The sequence below is a fragment of the Columba livia genome, chromosome 8 (genome assembly GCF_036013475.1).
Source record: "Columba livia isolate bColLiv1 breed racing homer chromosome 8, bColLiv1.pat.W.v2, whole genome shotgun sequence".
Taxonomy (NCBI): Eukaryota; Metazoa; Chordata; class Aves; order Columbiformes; family Columbidae; genus Columba; species Columba livia.
The window spans coordinates 5,983,118-6,008,066 of record NC_088609.1 but is presented as its reverse complement, the minus strand read 5'-3'; the positions used below and the strand labels follow the sequence as shown (position 1 = coordinate 6,008,066).

Sequence of the window (24,949 nt, the reverse complement as noted above, 5' to 3'; positions counted from 1 at the left end):
AGCTGCAGCACAGAAACGGGGAAAAGAGGTTTTCCTACAAATTACTGAGATGTACCAGCCTTGCAATCTCTAGATGGAGTGGGGGGCTTGACACCGCACCCCCCGTACACAACAATTTCATTTTAGATTCAAGCCATATATTGTATTACCTAGCCCAAAAAAGGTTATGTTTTGGAACTGGATTGCTTCTGAGACAAACCAGCCATATGAAGATGGCTCTGTCATATGCAGCGTTTGATAAAAAAGCATGAAGCTCCACATCATCAGTATTCAGCTATCACTTTAAAAAACAACAGATGAAAATTCGCAACAAGAAAAAAAATTCTTAGCTGCCAAAATATGTGGGTATGTCCATAGAAACCTACACAAAAGATTATTAGAGAATACGGAGTATATGCACCGGCACATGGCAATTGATCTCCTTTTGGTTACTTTACCTCAGCAGCTGCGAATCTGCTTGCTGATAGTGGAAATTACTCTTAATTGGTATGAGCATACTCATCACTACAAAAGGGAAAAATGATTGAGGGATACAGGCTGTAAAGAAGATCCATAGGTCGCTTATCTCTTCTGAAGTGATTACTGTAAAATGTACTTAATACCAGCTCAGCCCCTTAGAAGAATATCCTAAAGAACATACAAATAATATTGTCATTTTGGGTTCTATCATAAAGAAGTCAGGTATAAATTTACGTAGCAAAAGGTGTCAGAATTCACCCCTATATTCAATTCCAGGTTGAATTTAAGTGGTGCATTCATCACTCATGTATGCTTTAATTTTTCTACACATGCAGCTCAAGTCTTTCTGGGTTTTGTGACTGTTTCAGTTCCTGTGAATTGCCCATTGCCAGCCGCACGCTGCTACGGTAAAAACAGGCTTCAATAAAATGTTGACCACCGGTACTTTTGTTAACAAAGGCATTTTAAGAAACTTTGAAACACCAACTGTGATTCTTTGCAGAAATAAAAAAGCTAGATATAAAATATACTTTTGGATCCTTTGATTCCTAGTCTTTGTAAGCATTTAGAGCTCTCTGTTTCATTCTTACAGCATCAAACATGAACATATTGAAACCAGCAATTAATAATCAGGAAAAGGTGGTTTGCTCTCTTAAATAAATGTAGTTGAGATTTTTTTTAAGCATTAACTTCTATAAAACAATCACAGGAAATATTGCCTATTTTAAAGACTGATTTCTGCATCTTTTTCTGGGTAAGTGCAGGACCCCAGATGGGGCTTGCAGAGGAAGCAGCTCCTGATGGTTCGAAACAACCTTTCAGAATCACACAACAGAACCTACAAGGGGGTTGCTCTCAGCTTTAACTCAGGCACAAACCATTTCAAATACAAATTACAGCTGGAAATTCAGATTTTCCAGAGACATAGTCATTTTCAGATAGAGTGGCTGTGTTTGGCCAGCGTGGCGGTTCAGCACCCCAGGGACACGCAAACGGTCCCGTTTCAAAGTCAGACCAAGGCTGCCCAGAAACTCTTTCGCAGAGTAACGTTACTGTTTATTCACATGTGCAATGACAGCAATCAGTTAGCCTTACAAACAAGACATTTAAAATCCAAGTACTCTGATTTCCCGTGCAGCCTTCTGATTTCCAGAACGTGGATGCTGTACGGCTAATCCCACCTCGTTGCTCTCATACCACCTGCTCCGTTATGGGAAGACACAAACGCCAATGCTCTGTCCCTTCCTCTCGCCTCCACCAGCTTCAGCCATTGGAAGACGCAGCCTCCCAAGTGCCAGTACTACAACCTTTGGAAGCAGGGGGTGCTCAGGAAGAAGTGAGTTTTAGACAAAAGAGCAATACCCAGAGAAAGCTGATTGTTTAAGAAAAATAAATAATGTTCTCAGGAAGTGCAGCAACGGTCCACATACATAATTATTTGCTTCATCTAAGCAGTGCCCTATACTGCAACAGATAGATGCATACGTACAGAAAGGATATGCATTGGGTAAAGACAACACGCACTGCAGAGAACTTCAGAGTGATCCAGCGTTACTTGGTACTGTGGAATACCGCTGTTTAAAACATCATCTTACCACGCATCATTTCAGCAGCATCAGCTACAAGAAACCCAAACACCTATTAACAAGCCAGTATTCAAGTTAAACTAGGATACCTCTTAATGTTTTATCTACAAAGGACTATCACGGATTTTTAAAACAAGCTGCGAGGTGCCAAACATTTATAATACCAGAACCAGCAGCTCTTCCTGCACACTCTGCTGTAAAGAGACATCGAGACAGAGACGTGCCCGCTCCGTCCTCCCCAACAAATGCTTATCGGCATCAATAAGCATATATCTGGTGTCCATGAGACTATTTTAACATCAGTTCTTCCAGTAGCCATCATTTCAACCCATTCGGGCCATAATACTGATTTTACCCTCCGCTTTATCAGTCGATTTTAAATGATGGGCAACCATGCCCCTGGTTTTGCAGATAAGGGTTTATAAATTCACACAGACCGACAAGAACGCCGTCTCCAAGGGGGCAAATGCAAATCTCATTTGCACTCTACCCTTCAGAATAAAGGTGTCAATTTATGTGACTCTGAGAGCCGGCAGGTCGTACAGCACCCCAGAGCCAGGAACCGTATTGGGAGTGTCATTTTAATGCTATCGTAAGTGGTTATGTACAGAAAAGAAATGGCAGGAAAATTCTTAATGTGGCAGATCTTATTATAATTTTATGCAGGCCCTGAAAAAAATATTATTGGCATTATTCTCCACCTTAAATATAATACATAAAAATTAAATTTAAGATGACAGAAAAATAAAAATTACTAAGGGATGCTACTCCTATTTTTCCTGAAAAGAGCTGTCATGAAATTGAAGAATTTCTTTGAAGACAGAGTGAGCGCAAGATTCTCCCTTTTGTGCACAGTAAATTGAAAGCTTTTCTCCAGATGAGCTCTAAATGAATCGAAACTTGGCAAATTAAGTTCACCTTAGGGACACTATATTCCTGACTCTGTAAGAGTAATCTTAACATTTACTATGAAACTAGGTACCCTGGTACATTCATAATAAACTAAACCTTTTATCTGAATTTAAATGAAGCTATTTAAAGAATTAAAATTCTGTCAACTTCTGCTCTTCAGAGGCAAGACTTTTTCACTAATTTCTAATAAGTATTTTCAGTTCATATAATACTTTATTATTCCACAATATGCAGCCCCGCTAAAATGATTCAAACAGGTAGAAGACCTAACCGTCAGCACTAACAGTTATACCGAAAATGAAGCATCCAACCAGCATCTGATCTGCTTTTTCTCTATAGAACACATTAACTTACAAAAATATCAAGAACGTCTTGCCAAGAAATGAACCATCTCAGTTTAAGAGAAGAGTTGAGTTAAAGTCATCCTATCCTTACCCTTTCAGAAAAGGCGGAGAAATGTCTCAAAGTGATTAGTTCCTCTAGAACTGCTTTGCTTAGTATCTAAGTATCTCATTCAAAAAGAAATAAACCAGGTATTTTAGTCAACTGAAAAAAAAATCACTATTTTTTATAATGCTAATTGATCCTTATGTAATAGGATATTTCATAATTAATAAGCATATAGCTATATAATTCTTGATATCTAATCTCTCTACAAGTTAACAGAGACTGTTCTTAATTAGTGGAGAGAACGAATAATGACGGCGAGAAAAAACTAGAACAACAAAATTACAGTAGAACAGCATTTCCAGAACTTTTAAACTTCTATTGCTGGCCAATTTGTTCAGTGCAAAAAGAGGGGCTCGCTGTGTTTCTACTATTTGTGATCGCTAACCGGGCAAGGCGGCATCTTCAAAGATTTCAGGATGGCTTCTTGCAAAAGGAGGGATTTTTCATCACCTTCAGGAGGCTATTTGCCATGTGTCAAAAGAAAAGATGCTTGTCAGACCCAATTTGGCTGTAGTCCACAATAGTGCTCTGCTTGGCAATACAAGAATGCTTCACTGCAGAGACAGGTTTTTGAAGAACTGCTGCAAGAAACGCACACGTTGGACGCTACTCCTGATCCTCTCCCGTTGTTTGTGACCAGAGCACGTGAGACAGAGCTCTGATGAATTCGGCTGCTCCCCACAGCCCTGAGCAGAGAACACACAAGTTATTCCTCGCTACGCAGAAGCACAAACTCCCCCATTTTCAGCGAGGACAAACAGATGCAGCATTCTGAACACAAATATTTGCTACAAAAATACTCTAATGTTTCAGTCCATTAAGCAACCTGCTGCGGCAGCTGGTGAACAGTCATCTTTTTAATTAGACACCCTTACTGATTAATTAGTCTCAGAACACTGAGCAGTGGAACCCTGCATGATACCATTGGGCCAAAAAATATTCCTCTTCCTAGTGCTAGCTTAATATCCTTTGGTATTGCTGCAAATAACAAGCTTGATTAATTTTCTATGCAAACTAAAATAGCCTTCCTATGTAAGTAATTCTCTCAATCCACAGCTAAACTGTTTCAAGCCAACTGTTTCACCCAAATTTCAAAAACCCAAATCACCACCAAAAACCACAAACATGGTATCAAGGCACCAGTTTCAAAGTCAACTGCATTTAATCCTGTTTGCATAGACACAGGGGCTTCATTTGTAACCTCCTCCACTTTCCATTTACTAACTATGTGAGCAGACTAGCAATACAAATTTAAAAGCTAAGGAAATATGAAGTATGAAGCAAAGAAGCGAATACTTTTTCTCTTTTGAACAGTTTTGGTAATTTCAAAGGGTAAAAAGTAAATACTTTTCTACGTTAGGTTTACATGAAAGTTGCTATTCCGTTCTTTGAGATCAGTTTGGTGATAGATGCACCAAGGAAAACAGATAATTAAAGATAGTGTAATGCATGAAAGGACTGTACTTAAGCAGATCATGAAACTTTAACAATGGTATTTGCTATTTTCAGCTTTCCTAACTTTTAATTTTGGACAAGAGACGACTATTACACCTTTGGCAGAAGAAATGATACAGACATCCATTTGCAGGCCGTCTCATAGTCCTAATATGATGAAAAAAATTCTATTCTCAGAAAATTCTTATAGTACTGAAATATAGCTGTTAAAGAACTTTGAAGATTTTTTTCTACTATAGTTCTTCCTTTTCTGTAGAGGTTGGTACCAGAAGTGTTAAGATCGGTATGATGACCAGTTGGAAATGCACCAGCACAGCACGCGGGAACTCCAACCCACCCAGACACGAACCAGACACAGAGCAGCAATGCTGGATGAGATTTACACAGGCAGCAAAAGCTTCTGTGGGAAAACACCTCACCATGGGAATTGTTTAGCTCCTAAAGAGTACTGAAAACTTGTCAGAAAACCAGTCTGTGGTCACAAACTAAGAGAAATCCAAGAGATGTAGGGATGACTTTGTAGGCAGCATCTCTTGTCCTCCATGGCACACAACTGATCCTGGCCAAGGCAGCTGAAGCACAGGCACTGCAGGGCTGTGACTACACGGCTATGAGAAAATGAGTGCGAGTGATGTGTAATTCCATCAGCATACACAGACTGCTTCAATCTGCCATCATTTGCTGTTCTTTTCAGCAAACAGGTGCTAAAGTTGCATTCTGTATCTGGGCCTAGAAAACTTCTTAACCTGAGAGGTCTCCAGAAACCTGAAACCCTAACTTGTGCTTTGTTTTGGGGTTTGGTTTGTTGGGTTTTTTTTCTGCTTTTTAATCATAGAATCACATAATCATTTTCATTGAGAAAGACCTTTAAGATTGTGTCCAACCGCTAACCCACCCCTGGCACTAAATCACATCCTTCAGAACCGCATCTCTGTATCTGTTCAGCCCCTTCAGGGATGGTGAATCCACCACTGCCATGGGCAGCCTGTTCCAATGAGAGGATTTGTCTTGTAGGAATCAGAAACAATCATACTGGTCCAAACAGAACAGACAAACTACACCTATTAGCTCTAAATTGATTACATTTCATCCAGCCCAAAACCCAATATGTTTGTTCCATCTTCTGCAGCAATGGAATGTACTTTCACGTAGTGGCCCCTACTGCATGGGAATTGTACCTCTGTGTCGTTAGTGCCAATTTCAAATTATTGTATTGCTGAGATAAATTATTTTAATAATATGGCACTATTTAATGCCCAAATCGTATTTATTCAGACTTTGGAAGAGTGCCTTGAAATGTTGTTGGCCCAGACAGAAAACACCATCACACAGTCAGCACACACTGCTATTTTTTGGCCAGTTCTTCTGAAGCCTGACCCTTTAATCAGTTATTAATTCTAACTGTTCTGGGCACATGCTCATATTGCCAAAGGAAATGATGAAAATAAACAAATAATCTTATTTTTGGTTCTCTTACAAGCCATTTGGAAGGACAGGCATTCAGTCTTTCTTTAAGACCTTCAACTCAAAGTCACCATTCATCCCAAAAATGGGTGTTCACCTTCAGATGCAAACTTTGATTGCTTTTAAGTAATGTAATACCACCAACATCTACTTTATCTGAAACCAGGTTTCTTTTTCTGATCACACTTTAAAAAATAATACAAATATATTTAAAACAAGTTTTGCTTTGCTAAACCAGAGCAGCAGCAGCATTTTAAAGTAGTGAATATACGCTGTCAGATGAGCTTTATACATACAGCTCACTTCTTAATGGAAATCTGTAAACTGAAGGTCTTTTATAAAGAAATTACACATTTAACAATCATAAATCCCACCTTAAAATGGTCCATCCAAAAGTTTTCCAACTATAGAACGTGAATGACTGCATTCTTTTTCCCCTTTCATTATTTTACTTATACAAATACATACAACCCTGACAGGTGTTACTTCCTAAACTTAGGAAAAAGGACTTGAGCGTAGGTGATTTCAAGAGGAATCAGTAACAGCACTACAAACCAGGTGCCTGGTCTGTAACACTAAAAAGGATGAAAGCCTCACCCTACAAATTCAGCACTGAGAACACACACAGGAATTAAATCATCTAAAACACAAAAGCAAAAGGTTAGTAATAGGCAGCATAAGATGTAATCAATAAAATATTTGTCCCCAGTCGGATGCAACAAGTGTTCTACAGTAAGTTGCTTTATTACTGCCATCAAGTGACAGCAAGTTTCTAATGACTTACACACTGACAGCACCTGACACCTATTCTGGAAGGGACAGTGTGGAGTAAGGGCAGAAGAGCAGGGCCAGGTGAGTGTAACTGCTGCTGAAGAAATTACCAGTCACCACACCTGTAAACCATGTAAAGCGGGGCTTCCCACTGCTCAGTTTATGGGTGCTCAAAATACAGTGTGTGTGTTGCAATATGTTACAATTTATGAACAGTTTAATGAGTTACTAGGTTTTAGTAACCGTTTTATCAATGCTTTATGTTCCCTCCACCTGCTGTACGGACAACATTGAGATGAAAGCTGATAGTTTGTGGTTGCAGAGATACAGTGATTTCAAATTGGGTCCATCTTTTTGACACACTCTGTATATCTTGTCATAGGAAACATTCATCCGAATCTCTTGAGAGGGAACAGTGAAGCTGAACATTAAATAATGCCAAAAAAGACTGTCAGTGAAGTGACCCTACTTTATGCATGATTTTCTACTTACCTCCTTTTAACGAATGGATCCGACATGATTTTACAAAAGCTCTCTATGTAAGTACCAGTATTACCCTTTTATTACCATCACACAAGCAGGTTTTCCTCACTCTGCTTTGCATTTGTGTTTTCCTTAAAAAAATTACATATATATGTGTATTTGTCTCTGCTGGTACATCTTCTCCGTTCTGTACTGTGCCACGTGCAGCAGGGTCAGAAGCCTATGGCACACACGCCAGAAGGGTAACTAAGGCAGATTTTGATTGTCATACAGTACAAATTTACATATATGTCAGAAATGAAGCAGCTGCCAAATCACAACTCCTACACTCCAAAATTGTATGCAAGACCTACAACTGTGCTCCAGTCAAAATTTCTGAGAAGGCTCATGGTAATCACCAAGCTGGAACTCAGCAGGGGACTAAGATCTAGCAAGACAGTGCTTGTCGGTAAGAAAGAACTTGCGAGAGCACAAGTGTTTCTTTCTCCCTTCTCTCCTGAACTCCGGACTCAGAGATGGGAAATGCATCAGCGTGTGGATGCTCTGATAGGGGAAAGGAAATGCAGTTCACTAGATCATTCTTGACAGGCTGCTGACCTCCAGCACACAGGACTAGAGGACACGTCTTTTGGAGAAAACAAGTTTGGCATTGATTTTTCTAAATAAGTCAGAGATTTTATTTTGCTTTCTGTGCTGAACTGAACACTAAAATAAGCCCCAAATTACTCTCTCCTACAGAACATGCTGAACAAAACACTCCTCTGACAGAAAAATACTGCAGTAGATTTCAGAGCTCTACATGCAGATGGATATATATATATATAGTAGAACATACATAGCAGATCTGTTGAGTGATGTGAATAATAGTTGGCCAAGCCCACACACTGCTTCTGCACAAACTGCGTGCAACCGGCGTAGAACAACAAACACGTCTGTCATGGTGTCGAAAGTAAATGTGAACGTTGGGAGTGCTCTCATGCAGTTCATCACAAGAAACACACTTTTGGCCAACCGGACAATTCTCCTCACCCTCCAGCAAGCACAGTTTCACCAGGAGTTAACCGGCAGCAACACTGGAGTAGCTTTAAAGCTCCAGTTTTTAATGTATTTATTTCTGTTCCCCAGAAGAGGTAGTTGTAAATTAGGCATTGTATGTTCAATGCTAATAATTCCAGCTATCAGGTTCACCTTTTAAGCTGCGATAGTAAAATGACAGTTTTCACGATTTGTTCCCCAAGTTAGGCCTCTGAAATTTTCTTTATAAAACAATTCCTTTAGATCTCATATAACCGAAGAAATGGAAGATGTCAAAGATGCTTTTAAAGCCAAGCCTCATTCAAGAAAACTGGCCAGCATCCCTTACCTTACTGGTAAGTACTGGCTAACACTTCATTAATTACTATAGTACTCTATGGTATCTTGCTATAGAGTTGAACTGTCACAGCGAGCGAGGAGATGGAGCAGCAGGGGACACAGCGGTACGGAAGGTTCTAGAGGACTGGCAGGTAGTGGGTCTGGGTCACAGATGTTGCTGCCACCTTCTCCTTGTACCCCAGCACACCTGACATATTGCTGGTATATTGGAATGGTAGCATATAAACAATGCAAAAAAAATAAATCAGTTCTGCTTCTTACACAGGAGAAAGAAGTGAACAACCACTGATATCCAAATAACTGTGAAGTTTAACATGCCAATTATTATTGACACACATAACATAACCCTATAACACAGCTTTTAGTAGGATTCAGAGAATAATATATACATGCCTCTCTAAAATAGCTCAGTTCACATTACCAACACACCAAAATGAAACTGGATGAAGTTCTACTCACAGACGTAAATACCTGATAATACTTCATAAAACAATATAGGTGACAAGTTTTCCTGGAGTGCCCAATATTAACTATTCCTAAAAATGAGCCTTTTGGTTTGGCATAGACATTCTCCTATTCATTTCTCTTCATGAATCCTTTCATGCAACGTGTGCCAAATGATGTGATCACCAGCAGTTACACACAGTCAGACTACAGAAGGAATTTTGTGATTTCAGAATAAATCACGTTTAGAAAAAAAACGTGAGTTTGCATAAATGCTTCAGTTCAGAATAGGATTTAACTTTCTAAACTGTAACAGTATAGTACTTCATATTGAATACTGTATGCAGTATGGTGTTCTAAAATATACGTCACTGAAATATTTCTATCATGAAAAGGCCAAGTGTAGCACGGTATTTTTAAGGCATGAGGCCATAGCGTCAAGATAAGACTTGCATTTTAGAAGTTTTCCACCTCCTTCTCCGCTGTGAAACAAACATCTTCCCCACTTTTGGCCAGCAAGAGCAAAATAATGGGGGTGGTTTTGATGCAACATACAGCTGACAGATGTCCTGTGAATGGTTTCTAAGGAAAATATAGCCCAACTACAACGTCAAAAAGAAAAATTTATACTATCAAAACATCCTTCTTTATTGGTAAAGGAAAAAGAAGCCATGAGGACAGATCTCTCTCTGGGGACACTTTTAAACTTCACAAACATAATGGGTAGGTCAAATTAAGAAGACGAATATAAATTTTTACCAACAACATTTACCCCAAAACTTTTGTATGGACAGACGATTCATTCCCTAGATAACAAATCCCACACTTTGGATGAGTAACATATAAATTGATCTCCATCCATTTCTGCCTTTCCGACCATTTTTACAAGTCCTGTTTTTCTCTGAGCACAAAACTGCCCAGCAGCGGCAAGAACTGTAGAACCCCAACTGGTGAGTTCACGTCCTGACACCGCAGAGCGTTTGTTACCACAACACGCTCCTTCTCAAGCTTTCAGTCACAACTACAAGCAGCCCAGAACATCGACACAGCCAACTCCTCACAATGTTCACTGACCGCACTGGTGACACTGGGATACAGAATGGGAAGAGATTCCCAACAGGATTCTCCTCTCCAATCGCCCAAACAGCAAGGACAGTGGTAAAATGGTAAAAATGGTTTTAACCTTCTTTTTAAAATAAACAACAAACTGAGAAATATGCAACTTGGTGTGGTTGGTTGGTTATATGCTTGGTTGTTTTTTCCCTAAAAAACAGAATACTGAGGCATACGGAAAACAGAAACTGTTGAAAAAAACAAAGCTATGAATTTGAGTTTATTTTAAAAAAAAAAAACAACAAAAAAACCCAACAGCTGAACAACAAGCTGATGTGCTTATTATCATCACAGCAAGTGAACAGAAAGCTAAATGTCAAGTGTTACTACAGATATAGGTCAGTAATTTCTATTGTTAATGCCATTCAGCAGGTAGCCATGGCAGAAGGTAATGTCACCCAACCACAACTTCAGCTGCTTAAAACGACTCAGACTGTTTCGCTCTTTTGCTACTTTGCCACTGATTAAAACCACTGCTCAGTGGTTTACCAAGGCGAGAAAGCATAAAAAAGTCCCTTACCATTGTGATGAGGACTCGGTATCTCTCCAGCATGGCCTGGTTGTCGTGGCATCCTGCCAGCAGCTGCCAAACCTCTGCCCGCAGCGCCTCTGGAACGCCGCTCTTCACCAGGGCAGATAATCCGTTCGGTCTCACGACAAGATTGTTGTGCCTGAGAAACACAATCATTTGTTTATTAGACTTCAGCGAGGAGAGTAGAAATCACGATAAAAAAATATAAAGAGTTTTTTCAGCTTTCCAGGGTTACTCTGACCAGTAGAGTCAGGGACTGGCAACATTAACTTTGCTTCCACTGGTCACTCTCATTAGTATTTGTCAGATAGAAAGAAAAAATTTGCAGGGATTTCCGATAAGAACCAGTGGCAAAATGTAGTGATATCCAAATTCTCTAGGTTTGAGGAAATTATTGAAAAACAGAACAATAAACAATCGCAGAAATTGAACTAATCTAGCTAACGAAGAACAGTTTTAACTGAAGGAGAAAACTATGCCATCTGTGCAGACAAATCAATTTAAATATTTGTTCAACGTTTAGCTTAGGTTGAGAAAAGGACATTAAAAATAACCTAAACTGTATGGAGAAATGAAGTTTGAAAAACAAATAAAAGCCAGTTTTAAGAGTACTACCATGGATACTGAAGCTCCAGTTTTATTATACACTTCATGCCAAGAGCAGCTGCAAGTCCTACAAAGCAGCAACAGCCGCACGTGCCTCGGTAAAACTCACCATTCCAAATAAAACTGCCTATTAACTGGAGCTAGTGTTTCACTGCCTGTTTACACACACAGCAAGAAATGTAGGAAGGCAATTGCAGGATGACTCTTTAAATTTTCCAGCACTGCATAATTAACCCTACAAAATTGGGGCTACAGAACTACGGACAGGCTGTTCAGGCAGGTTCAGTACTAAAGGTGTGTTTTTCATAAATAAGCCGGTCACTGAGCCCATACGTTTAGGGTAAAATCACTGCACATGCACAAGGTTTCAGTCACGGATGTTTAAAAATCCTTTTTGATGTAATAGTGTTTACTGATCCGGATTAAAGCTCGCTTTGACTGATGATGGCAATTCTCATAGCAAGGCAGCAGAGGAGTGCATGAATTGACTCTTTATTCTGTCTAACGTAGGAAGCGCTTTGCTCTGTTATTGTTTTGACCATTGTTATGTTTTTCAACTTGTAAGAAAATAGCGAGAGTGGCAGTTTAGCCAAATGCTGGCAGGCTGCGATTATATTAAATAACCTGCAATTTGATCCTCAATTTTCAGTAAATGTTTAGAGTACTCATTCTTGAAACAGGTCATTAACATGTGAAAAGTTTACCATTACTGGTTCAATTTAAAAGGTGCTCTAAGTAAATTTCTTTTTCCTGTACTCAGAGGATGATTTCCCCATTTTTCCTAATGACCCGAGAATTAAAAACCAAGAGAGTATGATAATGTAAAGCCCCTATTTTTTAAACAACTAATTCCAAACTTTATCATTCAGTTAGCCAAATTAAAACCCAACGAGGCCCTTTCCTCTTTTTCAGTACAGGTCACATTAGACTAATGGTCTTGTGATGGGGAAAAGCTAGACAGAAAAAACATTACCCACAGAAATATCAAAAGGACTGGATACTCTAAGTGATTACAGAATTACGATGTGTGCATTCAGGAATAAATAAATAAAATACACCAGAAACGTAAGGCTCAATTGTGTGAAAATGAAGCATTCATAGCACACTTCAGATTAGTTTGGTTATTAGATGGATTTGGCCATACGTATTAACTATGAAACACAGAGGCCTTCTCTGAGATTTGGCAAGCAGATAAAATAAAATGGACACCTTAAAAGGTGCATTCCCATATAAACATAACGGGGAGGTTTTCAGCGACACCAAGAAAACAACAGTTTATGGCAAGAAGTCAGAGAGAAGCACATTCCACGCTGTAATACCATCCTTACTACTGAACATTCACAGCTGAGAAATAAGCATGCTACGGTACACCAGATTTTACTGGATTTGTCATCTATAGGGAGAGTTTTACAGTAAATGTAATACTTCAGCAACATTAGTGCATGCAGTAAAGCATAACTCTAACAGACAACTTCTTAGTTTTCCAATGTCTGTTGGGGAACAGCTTGATCATTAATCATCCTTGCTCTGTACTCTACCATAACGAACAAATATTTTTCCCTCCTTTGTGTAGAGGCCCAGGCACCTTACAGTCCTAGACACATCCTGCTTGGCCAAAATATAACAGAAACAAGCATCAAATAAAAGCTTGTCTTATTCTAGTCTTATCCTTTAGCACAGGGGAAAGAAATGGGTCATTCATGGATGCTGACACCTTTAATTTGTTACAAAATGCTGTAACTCTCCTGCACAAAATTCAAAGACTTGGTTTTAAAACATCAAAGAGCAAGGATACAGAATTGCAATGCACGGACTATGCTCCAACTTGACAAACAAATATTTCTGATCAAAGAGTGCTATTGATAATTACTACTTAAAAAAGCAACCAACACATCAGAAATAGTTAAGCACTCAGCTAAACTAGCTCAGCTTGCAAGAACAACTTTAATGCTGAGGATGCAGTAAATAGTAAAAGAAATTAAAAGCTATTCCATTACTTTCCAACTATTTATTTTATCTTTTTGGTAAATTATGTTATTCCTGTTTATATGTTTGAAGGAGACTCTTGGAGCAATGTTTCTGCTGAGTCAGTTCGTTAGGTTACAATGACATTTTAATGAAATTACAAGAAGCAATTAAAGTGCAAGAAATGTTTTATCTAAGAGAAATCCGCACACCACTTCTCCAAGTGGAAATGTTAATTCTTATTTATTTACTTTTTTTACAAGCGCACAGATATTCGACTAGCATATGCTGTAGTTTCCAACACACTAGAAGATTTTAATTCAATCTATTTTTAGTTTTCAATTTGTTAACATTTTTCATCTGTTACTCTTTCTAAGTTTTTTTCTTAAAATGTAAAATCGCTATCCAAGAATTCAAGTACGTTATACACTTTAATTTCTCTCAAATGGTAACATTGCTTGAGACGCTCGTAAAGAAGATGTTTGCTGCTGCTAGTCTTCAAGCTGGCTGGAATCTCCCATTTCTCACGTCATTTTTAACTAAGGTATTTTAACTACTAAATGATTCTCTGAGATAAGTGTGTGAGTTTTGAAGTCCTAACAGAATCATTTACTCCAAAAGTCTTAGATGTTTTGTCTCATTGAATAGCAACGATACTTGAGTAACTTGAAGAAATGGTTCGTTACATGAAACTTGAGAGAATGAGCCGCGGGTGGTTCTGTATCTCAGCGTGTTTATCCGCAGTAGCCCAGAGATTTCTCAAGGGCAAAAGTTAAAACTAAAATAATCCGCTGACAGATTAAAAACAAACAAACAACCCCACCAAACAAACCCAAATGTAGCATCTTCCAATGCAAATGCAAGGCAGCCTGAAAGGAGTTCTGGCAGTTCTGTAAGGACTCGGGGTGCGTGTCCTCATTGGCCTTGGGGTGCCAGATATAAAACCACAAACAATTTATAAAGTCTCTCTTGGGATGCCCTTTAGAACAGGCTTTGGCAAGTTCTAAACAGCCCCAGAGCGGGTCTGTCTACACATTTTCCAGGTGAGCAAAACATACTTGTCTAGGGGTCAGCCAACTTTTCCTTGGTATTTTCTTCATCATTCAAAGGGTTCACAGCCAGAATATTTGTATAATCATTCCGCTAAATATTTGTGCTTCCCCAGAAAGATCTTTCCCGAAAGGTAGAAACTTGGATGACAAAATATTTAAAAACAAGCAGGAGAGGAGTGTTCCGGAGGGAATGGTTAAGCTCAATAAGATCTTGTGATGTCTCATTTAGGTAACCTTTGCATGAAATCTCCAATTAAGATGAGGTCAGCAGCAACAGGCTGTGTTTTTCTAAAGCTACAAAGCAGACCAGTAAAAGGGGGAATAGCCCAAATAAATTCTTAAAACGTTTTCCAGCTCTCTTTTTGGTGTTGGAAACTTTGCCAATTCCAGATTAAGGGCCTCTGATTATTTTTGTCTCGGGTGGCAAGAGCTATTATTTACAAATGGAAAACCAAATAAGTGGTTTGGGCATTTGCTAATAGCATAAGGTCTCTCAGAGGTAGCAACTTCACAGACGTTTTCCTCTCTTGACAATGTTTATGCTGCTACTGAAGCACTTAATTAAACCACAGAAATAACACTGCTGAGAACATACTCCAGGCTTACAAATACTTCTCATTTTACTCTCTAACAGAAGAAGTTTCAGTGAGGATCACAGTTTTTCTAGAACTGCTTTTCAAGTGCTTACATATAGCCCATTCAAACAAAAAAGAGCGCTTCTAAACAAATCAATCAATTAAATGTACAGCAGGCAGCTCCAATGGCTTAGACAGGGCAGACCCGAGCTGCTGTGTCTGTTCAATCTCAGCTCTGAGAGGCTGAGAGTTTCATGCGAGCCTAACACCCAGGTGGTCAGAAAGTTCTGCGTCTGCAGACTCACACCTGCAGTGTGAGCGTACACAGACCATCCACAAACACCCAATGAAACAAGACTTGGGCAGATGCTGTGAGAGAGATGTATCAAACAACTGCAATAAGAGGATTTACCAGTCCCTTTTAAACTGGGTTTAACAAAATACATTGAAGTGTGTCTGTATTTTAGTTTTTAAACTGTGTAAGCTGACAAACTTCAAACCTCCTAGTTCAAGAGCATATAGTCTCACAAAACAAAGTTAGTATTTAAAACCTAAATGTAAGAAATGAAGCATTACCATCTCCCCAGTAATTCTCCCCAGGAATACAAAATCTTCTCGGGACAATCCTTTGACACATCACCAGTGCCACTGGAGAGTTCATTATCACTCTCTGTAAAAAGAAAACACAAAACAAGAAAACAAAAGCATGCACGGATTTACAAAGGGAACAGACATTAGGGATGCATACATATAGGTCTCAGACAAATTCTTCTCACGTATCGGTCTTAAAACCACAAAAAGACATAGAAAATATTAGTGGAACCGTAAATAATGTTTAGCACACTTGACAAAACAAGTGCATTAATGAAGTTACCATAAAGTTTAAGAGAACAAGACTGGGGAATAATTCACAGCACTGTTACAGGAAAAAGGGCTGGGATCATACAGTAGTTTGGGTTGGAGGACCTTCCCAGCTCCCCCAGTGCCACCCCTGCCATGAGCAGGGACATCTTCACCAGCTCAGGTTGCTCAGAGCCCCGTCCAGCCTGGCCTGGGATGTCTCCAGGGATGGTTCATCCACCACCTCTCTGGCCAACCTGGGCCAGGCTCTCACCACCCTCAGGGGCAACAATTCCTTCCCCATGATGTTTAATCTGGATCTTCCTTCCTTTAATTTAAAACCATTATCCCTTCTCCCGTCATAACAAAGGTTTCAAATGGCATCTGGAAAAGCATTTTGTGAGAAAAGATTCAAGGCTGCTAACTATCCATTTAATGAAATTTCACAATGCAGTATTATCTAAATGTCACATCCACTCCAGACTTCACATAACATAACAAGAACTCTCTTTTAAAGCACAGAAGACGATGCTGCTTTGTCACACTGAATCCGTTACATGCCATTCTGCTCCCCTGTGGGACTCTGATCTCAAGAAGCCTACTCAGAGCCACAAGATATTTTTTTTTCTACTGAAACAAGTTCATGGAAGAGCAGCAAAAACAACACTGTGACATCAAAAGTCACATTGCATGGAATAGAAAAGAATGCTTCAAATGGAAAAGAAACCTCATATGTATTAAGAATAAAATACAGAGGGATATATGTTATTATATGACTAATGCACAAAACTAGAATGTCTCATGTGAGCCTGGGATAGTCAGTTCAACACCCACCCAACCCAAGGAACCAATCTGCAAGCAGCTCGGGGTCTCTGCAGCCATCCACAGTGAGCTGGACAGTCCAACGGTTGAAGCTGCTCCTCATGCAAACATGGTTTAGCAGCTGTTTGGACTTTTTCCATTTTTATCTGACTAAAGTCCTGCTAAAAAGTGAGCACAACTCCAACACCACCAGATGTTGTCAAGGCTCTGACTCTCAGCACCTTTACTGTGAAACACAACCACTGAGGTTGCTCTTTCCTATGACCTGAGCTGTCTCAAGAAGCTAAAATAAAACAAAAAAAGAATACTAAACCTACGGCTGCTCCCCAAATCCCTTAAATACTCCCTTCAACATAGGTCAGTCACGTCTGGTTGCTGCCCTAATACCTTTGATTCCTCAGATCCATTAAACACTTCATATCCAGCTTCATGCAGACAACAGTAACAGTTCAGGAAGAGGAGGACTTGTGCTTCAACACAAGTACAATTATCCTCTTAAGTCACTGTCATTCTCACTTCTATTACATGTTTCTAATTTACAATTTCGGCAATTGCCAAGTACAAGTCATTAGTAAAAATATCATCAGTGCTTGAATTTCACAATGAATCAGGAGGACAAAGACAGCATACGCTGTATGCCAAAGACAATTAACAACTAAAACGCTGTCCTGAGAGAAGGATATCAGAAACCCCTATGTATTTCAATCTGAACATTAGATTAGTGAAATCCTTTAGCTTGGAACCTCTTTGTACAGCTTTACAGGCCTCAAAATACAAGCCCAACATGCATTTAAATAATTCCCCTTATAATTACAGAAAAAAAATCCACTTATAAGTCTACAGGAAACTTGATTTTAAGGTTTCCCAACCTTTTGCATACGTTATCACTGTAACTAAAATTTGATCTCACTGTAAAAGGTTTCGCAGTAACCAAAGGAATCCATTAAGTTCCAGTGGGGGAAATATATTTGAAGACTTCATTTTCCTTTCATTTTAAAATTACCAAAAAAGATTGTAAAGGCAAATCTCCTCATTCACCAGCCAGGCCCAGTAATAGCTGAAAAACCAAAACAAACCAACCAACCAACCTACACCCCACAACTTCAGTTAAAAAATTAAATACATCACGTTTTTACAAGTCTGTCCTCTCCTGATTTGCCTGTCTGGATCAAAGAGATGAATTATAAATGCAGCCCTTCAACTTCCTGTGCGAACAAGGAACAGAAGCTTGTGAAACCTTCTCTAGACTGAGTACATTTGCCATCCAGAGACACACTGGTCCCTATTAATGGTGCTGGTACATAGCAAGAATCTCAGGAAAACTGGCTCACACCAGAAAATTGTCACCAACCAGAACTTCAGGTGGGTTTCACACATTCACGGTAAAGCAAGGCAATTCGCTTTAGATAAAATTCTGAAAAGAGAGTTTTGAACTACTTTGGGGAGACTGAAGAGTTCTAGTGCATCTCTGCAAGAACTACCGGTGAAAACAGACACAAACAAATCCTGCAATCTGAAATAAAATCTGATAAAGATGAATAAAACAAATCCCCAAGCAGAACAAAACATTTAAAAATGAAGCTACACTGAAAACTTCCAGGAACAAAGCGCACTAGTTGTTATCTGAGCCAAACCTGAGCTTGCCAGGGAACACAAACACCAGGCAAAATAGAAACAAACCCCTTCTTTTCTCACTGTGCTGGTATTCTATGCAGAATTCTTCGAAGTTCTTAAGGAGATCAGTGTTACATAGCATACATATTCCAGCAAGACACATCACAAAGCTACAGTGCTTCAGCCCTAAAAATTCTTTCATCTAGAAGGCTTAACAGTATTTGGAATGTATTATTCAGTTATATGTCAGAAAATCACAAGCCTTAATTAGAAGTGCCATATGTTCCCTTTCAAAAGACGCTAACGTCAAACTTTAAAATAGAATAAAGGAGAGAGAATAAACAGCTTTAAAAATCTCTGCTTCACTCTAAAGACTATTTGCATGTTCTAACACTAAGCACTTAGGTACAGATTAAGGGGGGGTCCAAAAAAAAAGGGGAAGGATGTTTAACCATAGATGTTCTCCTCTGAGGTGCACTTTTATACATTTTTCTTCCTCATTCTATAGCATCTATAAACCAGCAGCATTAGCCAGAGGATAGTTTTATTCCCCTTATTCTGCAGGGAATGCCACAGATCCCTAAATGTATTGTGTACTTCTCCTTTCCTCTTTTATTTGCCCTGGCCTCCCGGAACCTGTCAAACGGACAAAACTTCCTCATTAGAATGGGAGGAGGACAGGAGATGTCTCGAGGGAGTAAACCTGAGGGGCTGGGCTGTAAATATGTGCATTTAGGCCTTTAAGAACACTTACAGATAACACTAAGTTGCTCAGATCTTTGTTTATTTGTTTGGTGATTGACAATACGATTCACAAAAACCTCACTTTGTGAGTGCCTCATGGAACCAATTCCCTGAATTCAGAGGCTCTGTTTAAAGCCTGAAGGATCGCACTTGCACAGCAAGAATTGCTCTGCTTGGCATCCACATGGAATCACAGAATACTTTGGGCTGGAAGAGACCTCTGGAGATCATTCAGCCCAATCTCCTGTTCCAAGCAGCTCCAGTGAGATGAGCTCACTTGGGGACCTGAGTGGGAGGGTAGTCTTGAACACCTTCAAGAAAGGAGATTGTAGAATCTCCCTGGACAAGCCATTCCACTACTTGACCACACTCATGGTTTAAAAGCAAACAAACCAACTAACCCACCAAAAATGTCCTTATCTAACTATCATTTCGCAGGTTCCAACTTGTGTCTGTGCTCTCCAGCCTGTCATTGTGCACCTCTAAGAAGGTGCTTTTCTGCAAAAGTCGCTTTTTGTCTGGTTAGTGTCCAGCCTGTCTTGTCACATGGGGTTATTCTATCGCAGATACGGGACTTTGCACTTGCCTTTAAACTCCACAAGGTTCCTGCCAGTGATTTCTGCAGCCTGCCCAGGTCCTCCAGCATTACCGAATACTCCCCCACAATCGTGCTGAGGGTGCACTCGGACCCATCACACAGGTGATTAATTAAGACATTAAGCAGCACTGACCCCAACACTGATCCCTGAAAGATCCCCCTACTTGCTGGCTGCCAGCTGGACTGTGCACTGCTGATTGATTCTTTCATCCCAGCAGTCCAGCCAGCCTTCCAATCACATTATTTGTCACTTATCCAGTCCCTATCTCATTGATTGAATGATAAAGTCACTACAGGACATGGTGCTGGAGTCCCTGATGAAATCAAGGTACACAGCATCCACTGCCTGTCCCTTGTCCACAGCACTGGTGATATCGTCACAGAAAGTAATGAGGTTGGTTACAATGATTTGCCCCTCATAAATCTACGCTGGCTGTTCCCACTTACCTTATTTGCCCTTCATATGTTTAGAAACTACTTTGGGGAGTATTTGCTCCATAATTGGTCCCACAGACTGAGGTGAGACTGATCTGGAATTCCTTCAGGCCTCAGGACATTTGCTTTTCTTCTTTTGGACATTTGCTATTTGCATGGGATAAACATGGAGGCCTGTACAGATATCACTTGGGTTCGGGGAGGATTTCTGCATGACAGATTTTGCATATAGTCTGCTTTGTTAGTATACCTATAGACAAACATAAACACGTGTAAAAAGTGGTTTCTTTCAAAAATCTGTAGGGACATTCAAGAACAAACAAAAAAAACCTATTTGATTTATATAATTTTGTGCCTACTCCATTTAGAAACACTCATTACATAAATTATACATTATATGAGCAGACTATTCAGAACAGGGCACAAAGAGTTGTATTTGAAGTGGCCCAGCAGTAACATTTATTATGGAACGATATTCTGTTGACTAGGATCAATTATATTAATAACTTTCCCCTCCTCCCATAAAAAAAGCAGACTCCAACCTGCAGAAGCATGACTGGTGTGAAAGACCCCTCTCCTCAGTGCTTTAGCAGCACTTTGAGCAAAATAAACTGTGGCTCATTATTCTTGGTGACCAGTAATCTGAAAAATGCTTCCCAAAGTGGCCCATCTTCCATGCAGCAGAGGCACCTCTGATCTTTCAGTCTTTTTAGTGGAAAACTTTCAGAATTACAATAATTACCTTGAATATGAAATGGTAATAAGGTTAGTTTGGGTTGGGGATTTTGCTTGTCTTTTCCTGTGAAGTATTTGTAGCTGCTGAAGTGCCCCGGAAGAGCACCCTGCGCAGTGAAACCGCTGCTCACATCCGAGCGCTGTGAAACCACGGGAGGCTGCGACTGCCTCCCAAGACGGCAGCAGAGCGATTAAGGGGAGCCTGATGAGACATCTCCCCTAGGTTGTCCAAGTTCTTACCTTCCGAGCTTGACTAAAGAGAACACAGATCTTGATCATAAAGTTTCCTGCAGATATTTGTCTAACCCAACCCTACAAACCTCCACTCACCTCCCTCAGCAGTTCATCCCAAGGACTTTGTTACTCCTACTCTTGGACCTTACTTCTCATTTTGAACCCACTTATTTCAACCTGCAATTTATGCCAATCACCTTTTCCTCCTAAGCAGAGTTGACACGGAAAACAATTTTAACACATCTCACTTCCAAAAAAATCTTTATTCTTTCTTCTCTAAAAACCTCTGCTTCTTTCCTCAAAGGACACATTCTCTGCTTATATCTGATGTTTTCCTCCAGCTGGCATCAAATGTTCAAACCAAAAGAATGATGCACAAAGTAACGATTATAAGCAAATACCCCACAGAAAAAAACAAACCGAACATACATATACAGAGGCAAAATCCTGGCCTCTTCTCCCCCCTTATTAATTTGACAGTACAACGTTTTCTAGCTCACAAATAGAAACCACAGAGAACCCTTGGAGAATAACTCCAGTATTTACAGCAGCACTGACAAATTGTGGTAACAAGATGGTAACAAAATACTGTGAGAAACCAACTCGGAAGTCAGATAGCACAGAAGTTCCTCTCTCCGATCACATACTTAACAGACTCTTTCGAACAAAAATAAACAACTATGTTTATTGATGGTTTCCATTTCTCTTGACAAAATAGGTTCTACTTAAGAACTCCTACTCGTGTCAACAAAAATTGGGGTATTAAATATGCTTGAATGTTTTAATCTTGTTGTTTGCACAGTGAAAGGGGTTTTTTGTAGTTAGGGGGTATTGGGCTTTTTGTTTGCTTGTGTTGGGGTTTTTTTGAATGAGCCTTTTTTTTGCATCTTACTTTAAAAATGTTGGTTTAAACCATACTCCCATCATTCACATTTAGTACCAATTATACAGCCAGAGCTACTTTTCCAATAGATGCAGCTCTCCTTAGAGAAATCGACTACATCACCTGAAATATGGCAATACCTTGGAAGTGAAACTCATTTCTCAGTTAACAAAAAAGGCAAATAAGGCAGAATACGATACTGTTCGTTCAGAGACTTCAAGCATAAAAGTAAATAAGTACACCCTAAAATGAGTAGAAATGCATGAATACAGCAGCTAGAAATGAACAGGTGGGATTTGAGCACTGATGTGAAGAAGAAAAAAGGATTTTGATGGGCTTTAATTGACTGTTACAAGTGAAATAAAGAGTAGGTGGAACTGAAAAATAATATAGTTGGAGCATCCTGAAGGAGAAGGAAATTAGGTCATGAAGATAGGGGGGAATGGAATCGGAATACTTCAAAATGTGAAGGTTGATTTTTCTGTAGGAGAAGAACAAAAACGAAGGGGGAGCTGAAGTTGGCGGCGTATTATCAGGGCAATAAGATATAAATGTTCCTGACATGGAATCATTCCATACTTAGCAGATAAAAGAGGAGCGGGAGAAGGGCCCCAAAAAGCCAAGTTTCCCTTTGTAAGGTAACAGGAAATTATAGAGCATGAACTACAGCTCTGCCGGGAAAGAGAGCAGTGAAACAAAGTTTGTTATGAAATTCATTCTAGTATTAAATTAGGCAGATTTTCAGAAAGGTGCAACTTTTCGCTGCATGACAAAATGTTTTCATGAAGAGAAAAGGATTTCCAAATGCCTTCCAAACAATATGTTTATGAAATTACAATCCTCAGTATATTTTCTAATTTAGAGCGAAGAGTAATAATCAAGAGTCAAAAAGTATGGGTTTGTGAGTATGAACAAAGAATACATGCATTGAATTCTGCTCACAAGAACCTTCTGTTTATATTTAAGTTATATAATTAACTTGCAGAAAAATTAATTTGGCAGTGACTGAAGTACATCCAAAGAGAGTAAAAACAGAAAAGAAAGATACCTGAATTCTTCACTAAGCGCAAGCCAATAATAGCAAAAAAGTCGTATTCTTTTTTTTATTCCTTTTTATGAATTATAAGATACACTTAAAATCATTCAAGCAAAACCTAATGCTGACGAATCTTAACATTTTGATTACCTTGCAAATTTAGTTGCTTCTCTATGTAACTGAAAAATGTGGATCCCAAAAAAACCCCTACATTGGCTAAATACTGAAAGAGGTGGAAGAGCATGGGACTGGATGGTGTCTGTCTTTCACTCACCGCGTACAATCGAGGTTTTCACACACAGTATAAAGAAGTGGGTGCAAAATCTCTCAAAGGACTCGTGCTCCTGCTTGGAAACAATTCTGCTGGTTGTGTGGAATGGCTAGTCAAATGAACTTTTTAATACTACCAACATTTCTGCATTTAACAACATCTCTTGGTTCTGTGTCATATAGTTTCTACACGGGCATTGCTGTCATTTTAAACAAGAACCATTAAAACAAAAAAAATCACGAAAATAAACCTTAACAGTGCATCCCAATCTGAGTGTGGAAAGATGCGCCAAGAGGTGGTTCTACCCAGGAGCGGTGACCACACAAGCGAGCCACTGTGACATCTCTAAAGCTGATGTACAAATGCTTAAAGCTGAATAAAAGATGGAGAAAAATGATCACTTGAGTTCGGTAGTTCTGCTCCCACACGGATGACAAAGCCAACTCAATGCTGCTCAGTGGAGGTATTCTTGTAAATATAAACATCTTCCACATGCACTGTGCTCTCTGAAAACTGACACCTTCGAGAACAGGCAAGAAAAGCTCATTTGAGATGCTGTCGCAATCCTAAGGCAATGCAATTCTTTATTGCCTCTTAGCAATTTACAAATCTGGAGGTTATTATCTACTGCCAATATTTGATATAACCAAATTTTTAAAAAATCAACATTATAAATGCATTAAAATTATATATTGCCTGGAATTTACTAGAAGTGTCAAGGCAGTATTCAAGTTACTTTGATTATAAAATCCTTCAACTTAACAAAACACTAGAAGGCTAATGGCCAAAACTAAAAAGGCAAGAATCTCACTTTGAGGTGAATTATTAGTAAAAAGTCAGGGGAACTGTTTGTTGAGAAGAGTCTTTTTTATTACCTCTTTATGAAGGTGGTTAAATAAGGCAATTCTTTAACTTATATGAAATGTGAAGTTATATGAGCATAGTGGCAGCTTGAGGCCACACAAAACTGTGGCACTCATGAGGGAAACCTGAAAAGATCTTCCGGCAATAGGAAGTTCTAATTTCTATGTAAACCAACAGGATGGCAAATCCCTTTTCCAGCTCTTTGCAAACAACCATACTGTTTATAGGCAGACAAGGAAAAGACAGCCACTATTAAAATATAGCATTGAAAACATTCAAAATAATCTGCAATTGCTTCTAGACAAGATGCAAACACCATTTCATGCTCATTTATTACTGAAAATTGCCCATTTTGTACCACAATCTGAAGTGATTTTACATAAGCTACAAAAAGAGGATTGAAATCCAAGAAACAGATTTCACCCTATGTACCCAAGGAACTAAAAACTCCCTTAATTTGAAAGTAATTTTTCCCATCATCCTGCAAAAACCAACTGAAGTCACTGAAAGATTTCCCTGGAGCATCCATGAACTGCAGGCCAGAATAATGGAATTATATTTTGCCTTGAACTTCAGAGTCAGTGCGAGCAACAGATTTCATCAAAGCAAGAATCCGTACCCACAGTGTGTGC

At 39.3% G+C, this 24,949-nt stretch overlaps 2 protein-coding genes across 20 annotated transcripts in view; both read right to left on the bottom strand.

Moving 5' to 3' along the window:
- Positions 1–11,172, bottom strand: part of GPR52 (G protein-coupled receptor 52) — a 32,060-nt gene extending 20,888 nt beyond the window's left edge. Inside the window, exon 1 of the mRNA XM_065070848.1 lies at positions 11,032–11,172. The gene's annotated coding sequence lies outside the window, so the exon portion shown is untranslated. The remainder of the gene's footprint in view (positions 1–11,031) is intronic.
- The window catches only part of RABGAP1L (RAB GTPase activating protein 1 like), a 245,480-nt gene that overhangs the window by 161,922 nt on the left and 58,609 nt on the right, over positions 1–24,949 (bottom strand). For all 19 annotated transcript variants that reach the window (XM_065070826.1, XM_065070831.1, XM_065070830.1 and 16 more), the window contains 2 exons: positions 15,818–15,911; positions 11,032–11,182 (listed from right to left, as the gene is read on the bottom strand). In XM_065070826.1, the coding sequence (XP_064926898.1) occupies positions 11,032–11,182; positions 15,818–15,911 (245 nt within the window). The remainder of the gene's footprint in view (positions 1–11,031; positions 11,183–15,817; positions 15,912–24,949) is intronic.